This window comes from Hyalella azteca, unplaced genomic scaffold (assembly GCF_000764305.2).
Source record: "Hyalella azteca isolate HAZT.00-mixed unplaced genomic scaffold, Hazt_2.0.2 contig6947, whole genome shotgun sequence".
Classification (NCBI taxonomy): Eukaryota; Metazoa; Arthropoda; class Malacostraca; order Amphipoda; family Hyalellidae; genus Hyalella; species Hyalella azteca.
The window spans coordinates 324,158-337,011 of NW_025937086.1; the positions used below are offsets into that span (position 1 = coordinate 324,158).

General features: G+C 39.2%; 1 protein-coding gene across 1 annotated transcript in view; it reads right to left on the minus strand.

Annotated features, from left to right (window-relative positions):
- The window catches only part of LOC108671635 (plasma membrane calcium-transporting ATPase 2-like), a 38,898-nt gene extending 33,142 nt beyond the window's left edge, over positions 1 to 5,756 (minus strand). Inside the window, 4 exon segments of the mRNA XM_047881069.1 lie at positions 1,124 to 1,321; positions 1,886 to 2,110; positions 2,851 to 2,925; positions 5,606 to 5,756. Of these exon segments, the coding sequence (XP_047737025.1) occupies positions 1,124 to 1,321; positions 1,886 to 2,042 (355 nt within the window). The 5' untranslated portion in view covers positions 2,043 to 2,110; positions 2,851 to 2,925; positions 5,606 to 5,756.
- Between the last annotated feature and the right edge of the window lie 7,098 nt (positions 5,757 to 12,854).

The following is a 12,854-nucleotide window of genomic DNA, read 5'->3' on the forward strand; positions in this document are numbered from 1 at the left end:
GATGTTAGATAACTCATTCGCACTTTAGAGTTTAGAACTACTGAGATCTGAGCAACGACAGCAAACGAACGTTTGAGTGAACGGGAAGAACGTTACACATGATAAATACTTTAGAGAATTTGGAAGAGAAAGAGCGGGTGAGTTGTTAGAGGTGATTATGCCTCACCTTCGTCTGTGGTCCCGGCAGATGGCAATAACAAACAACATCAATCATCAGACAAAGGATATATCGAACTTGTGTGGCTCTTCGTATTCCAACCTTAGAGAATGGCGAGACCGGCGAGCGTTATAACGAGTTAATCGCGCATAACGCTCTTAGTAACGTGAGTAAATCTTCAAGAACAGATCACAACTCTAACGTAAGCAAACCTACTGTTCCCGGAGCTCCACAAAAATCCGTTTCTTTTAGTTGTAAACAGCGAAAATAGATTCATAAAATTATTATATTCGAGCTATTTATTTCGCTAATCTGACGTAAAAAAAAGCTTCTGTCGAGTTCAAAACAAATTTCGAGTCGACTTTATAGCCCACTTGTACAGAGTGAACTCAACGGAAGAAGAAATAGATCAGTAATAGTAGAGTGAACAATGTCTCGACTATAGGGACTGCGAGTGTGGACATAAATGCAAGGACACACCGACGGCCTAAATGAGAGGAACTTATTCCAGGCACACAACGCAAAATTGAATTCTGCGACAAGCCAGCATATACTTCGTGCACCACGGCCATAGTTCAAACCGCAAATTAAGGATGAATTTGAACGCAATTCTTTTTCTCATCAAAACACAGGCCATTTAAGGTTCAGATGATTGATATTATTAGGACGGAAGTACGCAACAATGCTGTCACCGGTATTCTGCATAAACGTATATAAGGAATATATATTCCTGGAGACGACAAGACGAAGGAATTTTACACGCATTACACAAGTGCATTGTCATAAAATTAAGCTCAATGCGAGTTAATTTGATTAACTACAGCCCCAACCCCAAGATGAGACGTTCGCTGCAACGACATCTGTAAACAAACAAAACGGAAGCAGCCAAGTTAATTGAGATTAAGAAGTAAGTTAGAAAAGAATTGAGATTAGGAAGCAAGTTACAGGTTAATTCTATGTACAAACCTGCATCATCGCTTTCTGGGGGCTTATAGAATGATAATCCTAATGAGATGAGAGCAGCGACTTGCAGAATGATGAGGGTAGCGTCTTGTAGCGCCTCCCACACTAACATAAGGAAGGTTTTCGCAGCCTTGGGCGGGATCACGTTAGAACCAAATACTTCGCGACGATGTTGAATATCAGCGGAGTCACCGCTCAAGCCTGCACAACATGTCATGCGTTAGGAAAATGCATGGCTTTATGTTTAGGATGAAACCATAACAACAATCATCAAGTCAGCGATAAATTATCAAGCAAGAAATACAATCGTCTGATGAATGGTGCATCAATGATATACGTTAGTTTGAATGTTTTAAGTGAAAAAAATCCGTTCATAGAACTTCGAATTAATATCAATACTGTAAGCATCATATATTAATGAATTTATTCTCTGGTCTTCAATCTAACTTGTTTCAACGGAAAAATTCTGCCATGCAATATTGATCAACGAATAAATATGCATATTGATGCGATGTAAGCACGGCGCGAGGCATGTCACCGGCCAAAGACGAATAACTTCACTATTAATGTTGTTGAAGTATTGAAGAAACCTTATTTCCTGCACTGCTTAAAGCGAGACCATCCATATAGCGTAGGCAAACAAAAGAGTTCTTTCAAAGACATAAAATAACATAATTGTTCAAGTGATGCAATGGGATGATGTTGAGCAAGACTGACCACAGCCTAACAAAACAATGTTATATGATAATGTTGTACTAGTCTCACCTCTCTGTGGGTTCGAGTGTAATTTCCTACATATTTCAGCGCAGCCGCCATATTCCTTGACCATTTCTACGGCAGTGGGCCCTCTCTCTTCCATGAGCTCTCTGAGCTGCTTGAGAGAGAGCTCGTAGAGAGCTGGTCTGCCGTCTATCGTCGCCATTATCGAGATAGTGTCAACTCTTCTTCTTCTTCTTCTACTTCTTCACGCTCCTTCTCCTTCACCTCTTCCTGTAAATAATTAAAACAACCAGTCAAATAAATGAAAATATTTAAATTATTATCTTAGTGTCGCATCGTGGCAAATGTATTTTCCTGTGATAGACACTAATTTGCAAGGAATGAATTCATATCAATACAGCATGATTTAGCCCCATCTTTTTTCTACGCTTTCATTGCCTCTTGAACTTAAATCCCTGGACGTAATTTAATCATCACTACTTGTATCATTCGTTCTTCACAAAGAATATGAAGCAAAGCCACCGCCCAGCAAATTCATCATATCTTAACCGAAGAAGTCCAGCCCCATCATCAGCTCAGGAAAATATTGTACTTGTATTACCTATATTTTTGAGCTGATGATGCAGCTATAGCCTCCGGCACGATTTGGCTAGCGGAATATATAATGTATTTACTAACGTTTCTTTTAATTTTGATTAATTATAAGCAGGACCGGTCTTTCATAAAGGAATTCATTGTGCGCACATAAATGAGTTACGCACGAAACAACAAAGATAACGGCCCTCACACAGAATTAAAAAAAAACTATACAAAAATTAATTGCCCAATGGGCCCATGGCTGAAACCTAATTGTTCAACCCTAAAGGGCCCATGGTTGAAACCTAAAAACCCCACTTGTCCGTAATTCTGCCCTTCAAACACCTGTGTAGCCATCATGAATGACACACAACAGGGCTCCCGCAATACAATTCATTCAAGACATTCATCATGTATGGCGCCCCAGGACTCACGCTGTACGGCGCCCCCGCGCGTCGCCGCCGGAGCTACCGACGCCTGCCCGACCGCCGCTCGCTGGGGGAGCTCGCCTGCAGCACGCAACATCCCATTAGCGCGGTGCCATTTATACCATTAGCGCGATGACATTATTGCCATTAGCGCGGTGCCATTATTGCCATTATAGCGTGCTGACATTGCCATTAATGGGGCGCGGTGCCACTAGCGAGGCGCGGTGCCACTAGCGGGGCGCGGTGCCACTAGCGGGGCGCGGTGCCACTAGCGGGGCGCGGTGCCACTAGCACCATATGCCATTAGCCATTAGCAGAGGGTCATGCCATATGCCATTAGCCATATGCTCAGCGACAAGCCATCACAGCCGGAGTGGGCGCGGGGATGTACAGCGACGAAGGAACTTCTCGATAGCAAGAAATAAATGCAACGTAAATATTCAGTTTACTAGCTACTCAACAGGCATCATCGAACGTCAAATATAAGCGTACTATTGACTTTTCTCACTACAGCCTTAACCAATTTCCTGGTGCGCAGCATGCGGATAACAAGCGTACAGCTCGCTCGCTGTGCTCACGCACGAAGTTGTGTCACGACGCGAGTATAAAAAGTTATACTAAAAATAAAAAGTTATACGCTAGTATAAAAAACTCGCACAGGAATATTATTTATTATTAGCGCCGAGGCAGATTTACTGGCTTCTGTTCATCCACCGCCATCACAACTTAATTTCAAGAGCCCCATTACGTGGAGACTTGAATTGCTTAACGTGCGTCAGGGCCACAGAAATTCAACTCTCACTACAATATTGGAATGTTTCATCCAGTTGACAGAGTTAATGATTCGTCAGTGGCACAATAAATAATTCAAAAGGACATGATGCAAAGGTTCTTTCATAATTGAAGCTCAAAAGACCACTATTAAAGATCGTATTGAGGAATGAATTTTAAACTAAGTGAATTCCAGTCTTATAATCTCTAAGAAACCTCCTTCCTCGAGCACATCCCACGGTCAAAACTATCAGGGATATTAGCGAGTTTCGTTCAATGTATTGATCAATAGTCTAGGCGCTTAGAATCCCCAATGACAAATTATTAAATTATTATTATTAAATTAAGTCTAATTTAAAATGCAGATCACATGATTAGAACTAGCATGGAGTTTCCTTAACTGAGCCTCCACGTTCATAAATAAATGTTCCGACAGACATTAATATGACGGCTAAATTTAGAGATTCATTTTGAACAAATGTGCTCTTGCCCAAGATGGCGCTAGAACCAAAATTAGTTTTTGGTTTTCAGTGAACTAGCTCATAAAAATCAGTTTAACGGATAATGTTAAATTGACCAGGGTAACTGCAAATAATTGAAATTTTCACATATCGCGAAATGTCAACTACGTGAGAAGACCATCGCGTCACGGGAGTATAGCGCTGAGAGAAAGCAGCGTTCATTTGTTCTAAACTCTTCATTTTTGACTCAAAACACAAGACACACCAAAGTCGAAAATGAAGAATGAGCGGCAAGTGGAATTATTGCATTATGATTATAGATGAAATAAAAACCTATACAGCAGTAAACATTACACTACTCACAAGCTTGTGTTGAGAACATTCAGAACCTTACACCAGCAACCGTAGCACTGGTAGCAAAACTGCAAGTGAAAACAGCTTCCAGCTTCCTTTGTTTTCTGCTCTTCTGATAAAGAAGAGGTCATTAGTGCAACAGAACAAATCCGATTATGTTTACTTGCCGGTTTAAATAGACAGTCGAATATTTCGTTCATGCGATATGTTAGAGAAAGAATTCTTATAACGAATTTTAAACTTTATGAACTCTAACTGAGATGTGTTGAAACTGCGATGTTTGTTTTCCAAGTGCAGGCTGGTGAGCATCCGTTTCTACGTATAACGGATGTTGTGTTCTGCAATAACATCCTGTATGCTGCCCCTAATCACCGTTCATACCAAGTTCGCGGCTAATGACTTCAAATTAGAGTAAAAAGAATTACTTTTCGACTCAACACTTCAAACACTTCAAGTTTTAGTTAAACATAGAGCACATTTATTGTATATAAGGTACAGCAGGGTGCAAATTTATGAAGAATAATTATGATATTGTATATCTTATAATTACTTATATCATTATTTAATAAATGTCAGTGACGCCACCACAGTATAATTATATAGTTGTATATCAATACGGATTACTGCACTTAACCCTCATTGCTACTTAATGAATGAGCAGAGGTCGCTTGCTACTTAATGAGCTGAGGTCGCTTGCTACTTAATGAGCAGAGGTCGCTTGCTACTTAATGAGCAGAGGTCGCGTCCAACACAGAATGAATTCACCGTGCCCTTCATCTCAAATGTTAATATTAATAAGTATACGAATGGAATTTAATACACGTAGCAGTTTATCATAAAAACCTATTTCATAACATCCTACCTAATGAGAACTTAGAAGTTTCAACAGGCATAGCAAGTAACAATTAAACTATTGACAATCAAAACTTTTGAGAGAAATTTGGATAGCATAATAGACAGATTGTATGTACGTCATAAATCCTGAGAACAAATCAATGAATTCAATAATGTCCATATCATTTAAATTCAATATGATGATTTTTGTAACCACCACATGTAGCTATACAATAATCAATAATCTATATTAACAAAACAATTATTGCACGGCATGTGAAAATAACATGAACGGCATGTGAAAATAACATGAAAATTACGGATAAATCTACTATACTCACTCTCGTCATGCAGTTGCGTATATACTCACCCTCACACCAGGTGTTATCGCTCATACATGTATCCTGGTACCGTGCTCTGCAACAACACAAAATCAAGATTACAATTAACCATGGCTGTACGTTAGGGTTCCACTAGTTAATTCATCAGCTCCATTGCAACTTTTAAAAGAAAATTAAAAAATTTACAAAAAAAACACAAAATTATAATTAAATAGAACCATGTCAGCACGGTAGGTTTCCTCGCAACATTTGAACAAATTTTAGTCTCGTACTTTTGAAAAAACTGTTATTATTGGGACTACTGCAGAGGAGTTTTCCACATTAGTTATGAGGCGAGAACCGTACTTCAGCAAAATATAATCGTGACACAATTACGGCAGGAGACCTGTAAATAATCGGGTAATGGAAATACGACAATTTCATTTTAGTGTGTCGTGATACACTAACGTGATGAAACACGCAACACGTCATTTCGAAGACACTCAGACAACAAGCTATGTTGATGGCACTCAGCATGCGAACATGCCATGGTATACGGCTATCTACGTCGGTGCTATAATGGTAAGGCGGCGTTGAAAAGTCGAAGTCATTTAAAAGGCAAAAATTTAAAGAAAACCGTCGGAGCGCACTACGCAGCAATGAATAATTTTTGCATGGTAATTAGCAACACCACAACAGCCGTAATGTCGAAGCAGTTCATATTATATGTATTACAATTATTATAGAATAATTAATCACCCTGTTTAGTTCAACTCTAAGCTCCCATAATCGTTTTATTATTGGAGAAGGGACACTGTTTAGCGGAAATCCGGCGCACTGGTCCCAGGTACAACCTCAAATAATCAAGCCAGTTATACGAGCTTAGAGCAAATATGGACGAAATAGAAACGTCGCTATTTCTACCAAAGAAATGACACTATTCGTTTTCTCGTCATGAAAATAAGATGAAAAACATTTGCTGCTTAGAGATCTTAAAATTTCCCACATTATAAAAAAGCGCTCACTTCGCACTTTCCCTCCGCTCTTAAAAAAAGCGATTTCATGCGCACATCGATCGCAGTTTCGAGTGGTATGTTGAACGCCACGGCGGGTGTGGGACATGAGTTTTTTTTTGTCAGGCACCAGAACTGCGTCGGTGTAAGTGGGCGTCCTGAGTGCTGTTGAGTAACAGGCCTGGATAAGCCTAACAAGTTATGGCCGAGGATTAAAAACGTTAGTCATATGCCAGTTTTGAGGCAGTTCAAAATGCATGCGGATCAACTTCCAGCGATTCTTTAGCGATCAAATCGAGTACACCAATTAAAAGCAAGTGGAAAACTAACATTAGAACGTGCTCTAATAACTGACATCTTTTTCGAATTCTATTCAGTTACATACCATAACATAAATTACACGAGTAATCGACATCGCGACGAATGGGAAATATTCTAAGTGTGTATACGATGTATAAATCAATAAACAATCTAAAATATCCTATGATTATTGAAGATAATGAGCAGAAATTTTAAATTAAAAGAAATGCCCCAACAGATGACAGTTACTATAGGCAAGCAGTTACCCGTAAATGTTTTAAGAAGAATACCAGTATTGAATTTATTGATATTATATTGTTGCATTGTAAACCATCTAAGGGGGTTGTAATAAACAGGAGGTTAGGGAAGCAATACGATTTCTAGTAATTTTCAGCCGATGCAACAAACTCGTGTTCATGGAGACACATCTCTGAAGAGTATTAAGCCACGAAGTTTCAAGCCATCACGACATAACAGATACAAATACATCGCTCAGGGACGCCTGGCAAAATTCATCATAGACGAGAAATAATAATTCTGCCATTTAAAATCGAGAATATTTTGAATTCCCAGCAAATTTTTCGCCTGTGCACACGTGCGAGAAAAAATGGTAACGCAAACGACGCTTTGTGACGCGCAGAGCGCCGAGTTGCGGCGATGTATTAGCCCGTTGAATTTAAATATTCGTTGAATTTATAAAAAAAATCGTCGAATTTTTAATAGCTATCTAGGTTACATGTTGCAAGACGGCGCGAAGACTCTCGCAACTTGCGGCCGTGGAGCGAAACTGATGGCAGCAGCACGTAGCTTGCATTGCTGCCGGCCGATTTATGGTGCAGATTTTTTCACCGAGCTACAACGAGATTTATTATACGAGCTAAATCATTCGTACGTAGATTCATGGATGGGAGACATGCATCGAGATTGATGGCTTCATTATATGCTGCACCGAAATGACGCGAGCAACACTCACCATAGATTAATGTCATGATTCGCAATGATAGCTGATGTTGAGTGAATACAAATTCATGAGTAGCCCAGCTTTCAAGATTATTAAAACGTTACAACTCCATTGAAATGATCCGAGCTAAAACGAACCCAACGCTACAGGACAGTACAGGTTCATTCATAACCATAGAGTAAAAGCATGAAACGTTGTTTTTCATAAAACATTGGTTTGATAGAATCCAACTCACCATTGTACGAAAGTAAAGAACTGAGCTGAAAATTACTATAATTACGAGCAAATCACAGATGTGCGGGTTGTTACGCAATTTTAGATTCCAACAAGATTTCGTCTCTTCTTTAACTCAACTGTAAACGTTTACACAATATTAAGCTTAAACCAAAGCGTTAACAAAGTATTATAATATTTGCATTGTTTTAGCAACTTAAAAGCGTTGTGATTTCCGGTGTGTAAACCAACTTAAACATATACTGAGTCTCATTCAAATTTACAGGAAACCGTCCATTGCAATCTATAACTAAACACTGACGCTTATACCATATGACACGCATCTCGTTATGTTAACAAACAGTGATAAAGTGACTCTCACTCTCATATACAAAAGAATCGCACGCTGAATTCCAACAGTAGCCAAACAAAGACACTGACATAAACCAAACTACATAAACAAACAATAAATAAATAGTCCTTGGATAATCACGCACTTAATCTAAAATGTACTGAAACAAAGACACTGACACACAGCATCATAACGCCAACATATGGACGCTATATCGCGCACGAGACGTTATACAACACAGTCTTGCTGACACTCGGTCCGTCACTGAGAGACAGCGCATGGTAAGCTGGCATCCGCAGAGTGCAGGAAGTGACGTCTTGTGTACGTCATCATTGACATCCATGTGACGGAGGTATACGTGTGTCACGAGCCTTCCAAGAAGTCTCAGCTATCAAATGGTATTCAAGTCACTTACAGTCATACGTACGAAGCATTTATGCCTGTATGACGTGAAATAATTAATTAACTAAGTAATACACACACGTAATATGAAGGTTCACGAATAACAACGTAGATATTGTTCAAGTCACTACAGTCAAGCGCACGAAGCATTTAGTTATGCCTGTATGACGTGAAATAATCTTATTAACTAAGTAATTCACACACGTAATATAAAGGTTCATGAATAACAACGTAGATATTGGGCACTCACAGGAATACAGTTGTCAAACAAACCATATCTGTTGACTCAAACATGAGATCATGTATGGAAGTTGGGTGAGGTGAGTTCAGTCAGTTTCTAAAATAGCTTAATATTAAGGAAGCATCGAACCTAAATTCGAAGGAAATGACTCCTCATACAGACGTTGAATATTTAAACCATTGAACAGGAAGGAACCAGAATAGCTATTAACCGCTAAACAATCGGAAGTGTAATAAGAAAAAGTACACTATACCTGTTAAGGGAAATCAGTGTCACACTTTTCAATGCAATATTGCACCTGAATACTCAGGACATAATTTGTAATTATTATTAGACTATGACGAACATTTGCCAAACCTAGCTTTGGCATTGCACGGCTTGCGTAGGTTACCCAGAAATGAACGTTGATCAATAAACCTCTTCAAAATTGAATAAATCCATAGCTGCCGAACAGAGGCGACATTAAAGGCATCGCAAACTTTCTCCTAAGAATTTTTATTGTGTCGATATCGAGACTTTTCTGAACGTTATTCTTGAGGCTCCGGCAGCTAGGGTGTCAGTGACCGACGACATGACTGGCAGCGCCAGAAGGCTGAAGAAATTGCCAGACTAGCACACAACTTTAGCGCAATAGCGGAGCCGGAAAAAGTAGAGGAAACTCCTGTCAAATTTCAACAGCCTAGAGCACTTAATTTTTATGCCCCGAAAGCAAAATACACGTCTCATTCGCAAATCAGTTATCCAAGGTAGAATGCTAATGAAGCAACAATAATAATCAGTGAGTTTATAATAAAAGCATATTTAAAGCATAATTTAGTAATGAGTAAAATGTATTGAGTTTAAAAGTAAAGTATGAGAATTGAGAGAAAATAACCTCGGTGTGAGCCTTGAAATAAAACATGAAACGGCGAAAAAAGAAAAACCACAGCACGGCTACAATTTTGGCTAAAAGTGCACAAGAAAGCGCAGCTATGCGAGAAATATTGACGGCCCGGTAAAAATCTTCAATAATTTAGAAAAAAAAATTGAATTTAAAAAAGGCCATTAGTAGACAGACGAGAGAGGCGGCACATTATGCCGTCATTCAGTGATGCTTAACTCGCGAGTCATGGTGAAGAAAAAACAGTCATTGCGACACCTGTCGAGACGCTTATCATTTATCAGACCGCTCTTAATTAGTATTTTACTGAGGTTGATACAACCTTTACTATGGTTGATAGAAGTACAACTAGTCGAGGAGATTATCATATAGAGCAGACAGCCCTCAATTATTATTTATATCGCTTAAATATTTCTAAACAGAAAGTAGGTACATCATTAAGAAGAACAAGCCATTAAATAATGTTTTGAGTGGCTTACATTTTTCTTAACAGAAGTATATCACTTTATTAGTATTTCGGATCACTTAACATTTTCTCGACAGAAGGACATCATATCGAAGGGGAAATTTCTAACATAATTTTAAGTAGCTCCAGGTTTTGATATTATTGCGTCACTGGGGCCATACTTTCAAAACTCGCTAAGTGAACGTAAGTACTTACGTTCTATATTCTTGTCTATGATTGGTGGATTTTGCTTGGAAGGCCGTCAATGATTGGCTCATGAACTTGCGCTCTCTTAACCTTTTTGAAAGTATAGGCCCTGGACAACAAACCTCAAATACCCACGCACTCACGGCTTCAAATAGCACTAACTCGATCACAGTGAAATGTACAGGCTGATAGAGCCAAAAGCTCGGCGCAATTTCCCGACAATAAAACTGCAGAGCGAACAGTACAGTACCTCGATACTCTTGAACTAACTGCCCATTAATTAACATTCATAAATATAACTATATATGGAGAGGGAGCTTCGAGACATATGAGACACGGGAGCAGTTTAATTCTGTTTTAATATCGCTGGACAGTTATTACCTCAAATATTTTCCAGCAGTATATGCACATTGGCATTGAGTTCCTCATGCTACAATAGACTATAAAAAGACTGTAATGCGAGCATATGTTGCTTACTTTGAATTGTTTATAAGTTTACAGTCGTCAAGAAAAATGCAATAATTCGCGCACACAAATGGCAACTCGATAAAAATTACCACATGGAAATGGTGCTGCAATAATATGTGCAAGCCCAGTTAACCCCGACTCACTTTAACCTCAAATTAACATGACAATAACAATTCAACTTCAAATAACATTTCGATGTACTTTAAACAGAATGTTTTCGGAAGTTTCCATACATTTTCATATGTACTGCACAAACACGACGCGCGTTATAAATGGACAACATTTTACCCCTGAAAATAAAATCATCAATAAATAGAGGGCGCACATTCTAATGCCGTTTAAGATTGGCGGTAGCAATAGAGATAAATTTTTTGAATATAATTATTCAAATGATTGCAAGGGATCATAGCTACAAGTTGGCTTAATTATTGTCAGACTGCATACTTAAACTCCATTATAATGATACCGAGCATAGGTACAGTTGTACCTATGCTCATTGTCAGACTGCATAATTTAAGTCCATTATAATGATACCGAGCATAGGTACAGTTGTACCTATGCTCATTGTCAGACTGCATAATTAAACTCCATTATAATGATACCGAGTTAAGGTACAGTTGTACCTATGCTCATTGTCAGACTGCATAATTAAACTCTATCATAATGACACTGAGTATAGGTACACTTGTACCTATATGCAATGCGACAAGGCTAAAGTAAGCCTGACACATGTATTAGTTGTAGCGTCACTGGCACAGCTTTACGCAGCACCAGCGCTATGCGAGTGCGTGTACAGGGGTCGCTTAGAATTTATTGTCGGCGTCTGTGGTCTCAATAATGATCTTATTAGTAACTAAATTGCGAAACTGCGTGTAGCATTTCATGAAGAAATTTGTTTTCCAATTCATTTAAATTGTTTGAAAAGATGTTATCCTGGAAAATTTGTTGTTATGTAACCTTAGTTTAACGAAAATATCATTCAATTATTTAAAAAGATTAAGATAAAAAAATGCAAATATAAGAAAAAAATAGTTAAAGTCAGCAATTGTAGGAAAATTTATCTGAAAAACACGTTGAAACCCTTATTTATCTGGAAGTGGAAAAGATTTCAAAATAGATATTTGCTGATATTTTACCAAGAAAAAAAAGTGAGAAACTTTGCATAATCGTTAGTAAATTACCATGACGATGAAAATTTACGTTACGTTACGTACCGTCAAATAATCTTCAGAAGAGTATTGCTATGAAGACGAAGTAATGGACCCAATAAAGATTACCTGGCGACGAGCGCGGTTGCCCGAAAAAATCAAATAGCATCTAAATCTGTCAGGTTAAATGTAGGGACAACAGCTGCTTTGGCTGCAGTTAACGAGGAGCAACAGCTGCATTCGCTGCAGCAGCAGGTAGTGACTGGCAGCAACAGCTGCATTCGCTGCAGCTAAAGGGCAGCAACAGCTCAGCTGCATTCGCTACAGCTGCAGGTAGGTGGCTGGCAGCAACAGCTGCATTCAGCTGCAGCTGCAGGCGACTGACTGGCAGCAACAGCTGCATTCACTGCAGCTGCAGGCGGCTGACTGGCAGCAACAGCTGCATTCAGCTGCAGCTGCAGGCGACTGACTGGCAGCAACAGCTGCATTCGCTGCAGCTGCAGGCGGCTGACTGGCAGCAACAGCTGCATTCGCTGCAGCTGCAGGCGGCTAACTGGCAGCAACAGCTGCATTCAGCTGCCACTGAGGCACTAAATGCTCCACACAACACACGTGCACACGTGTGGCTGATACGTCATCT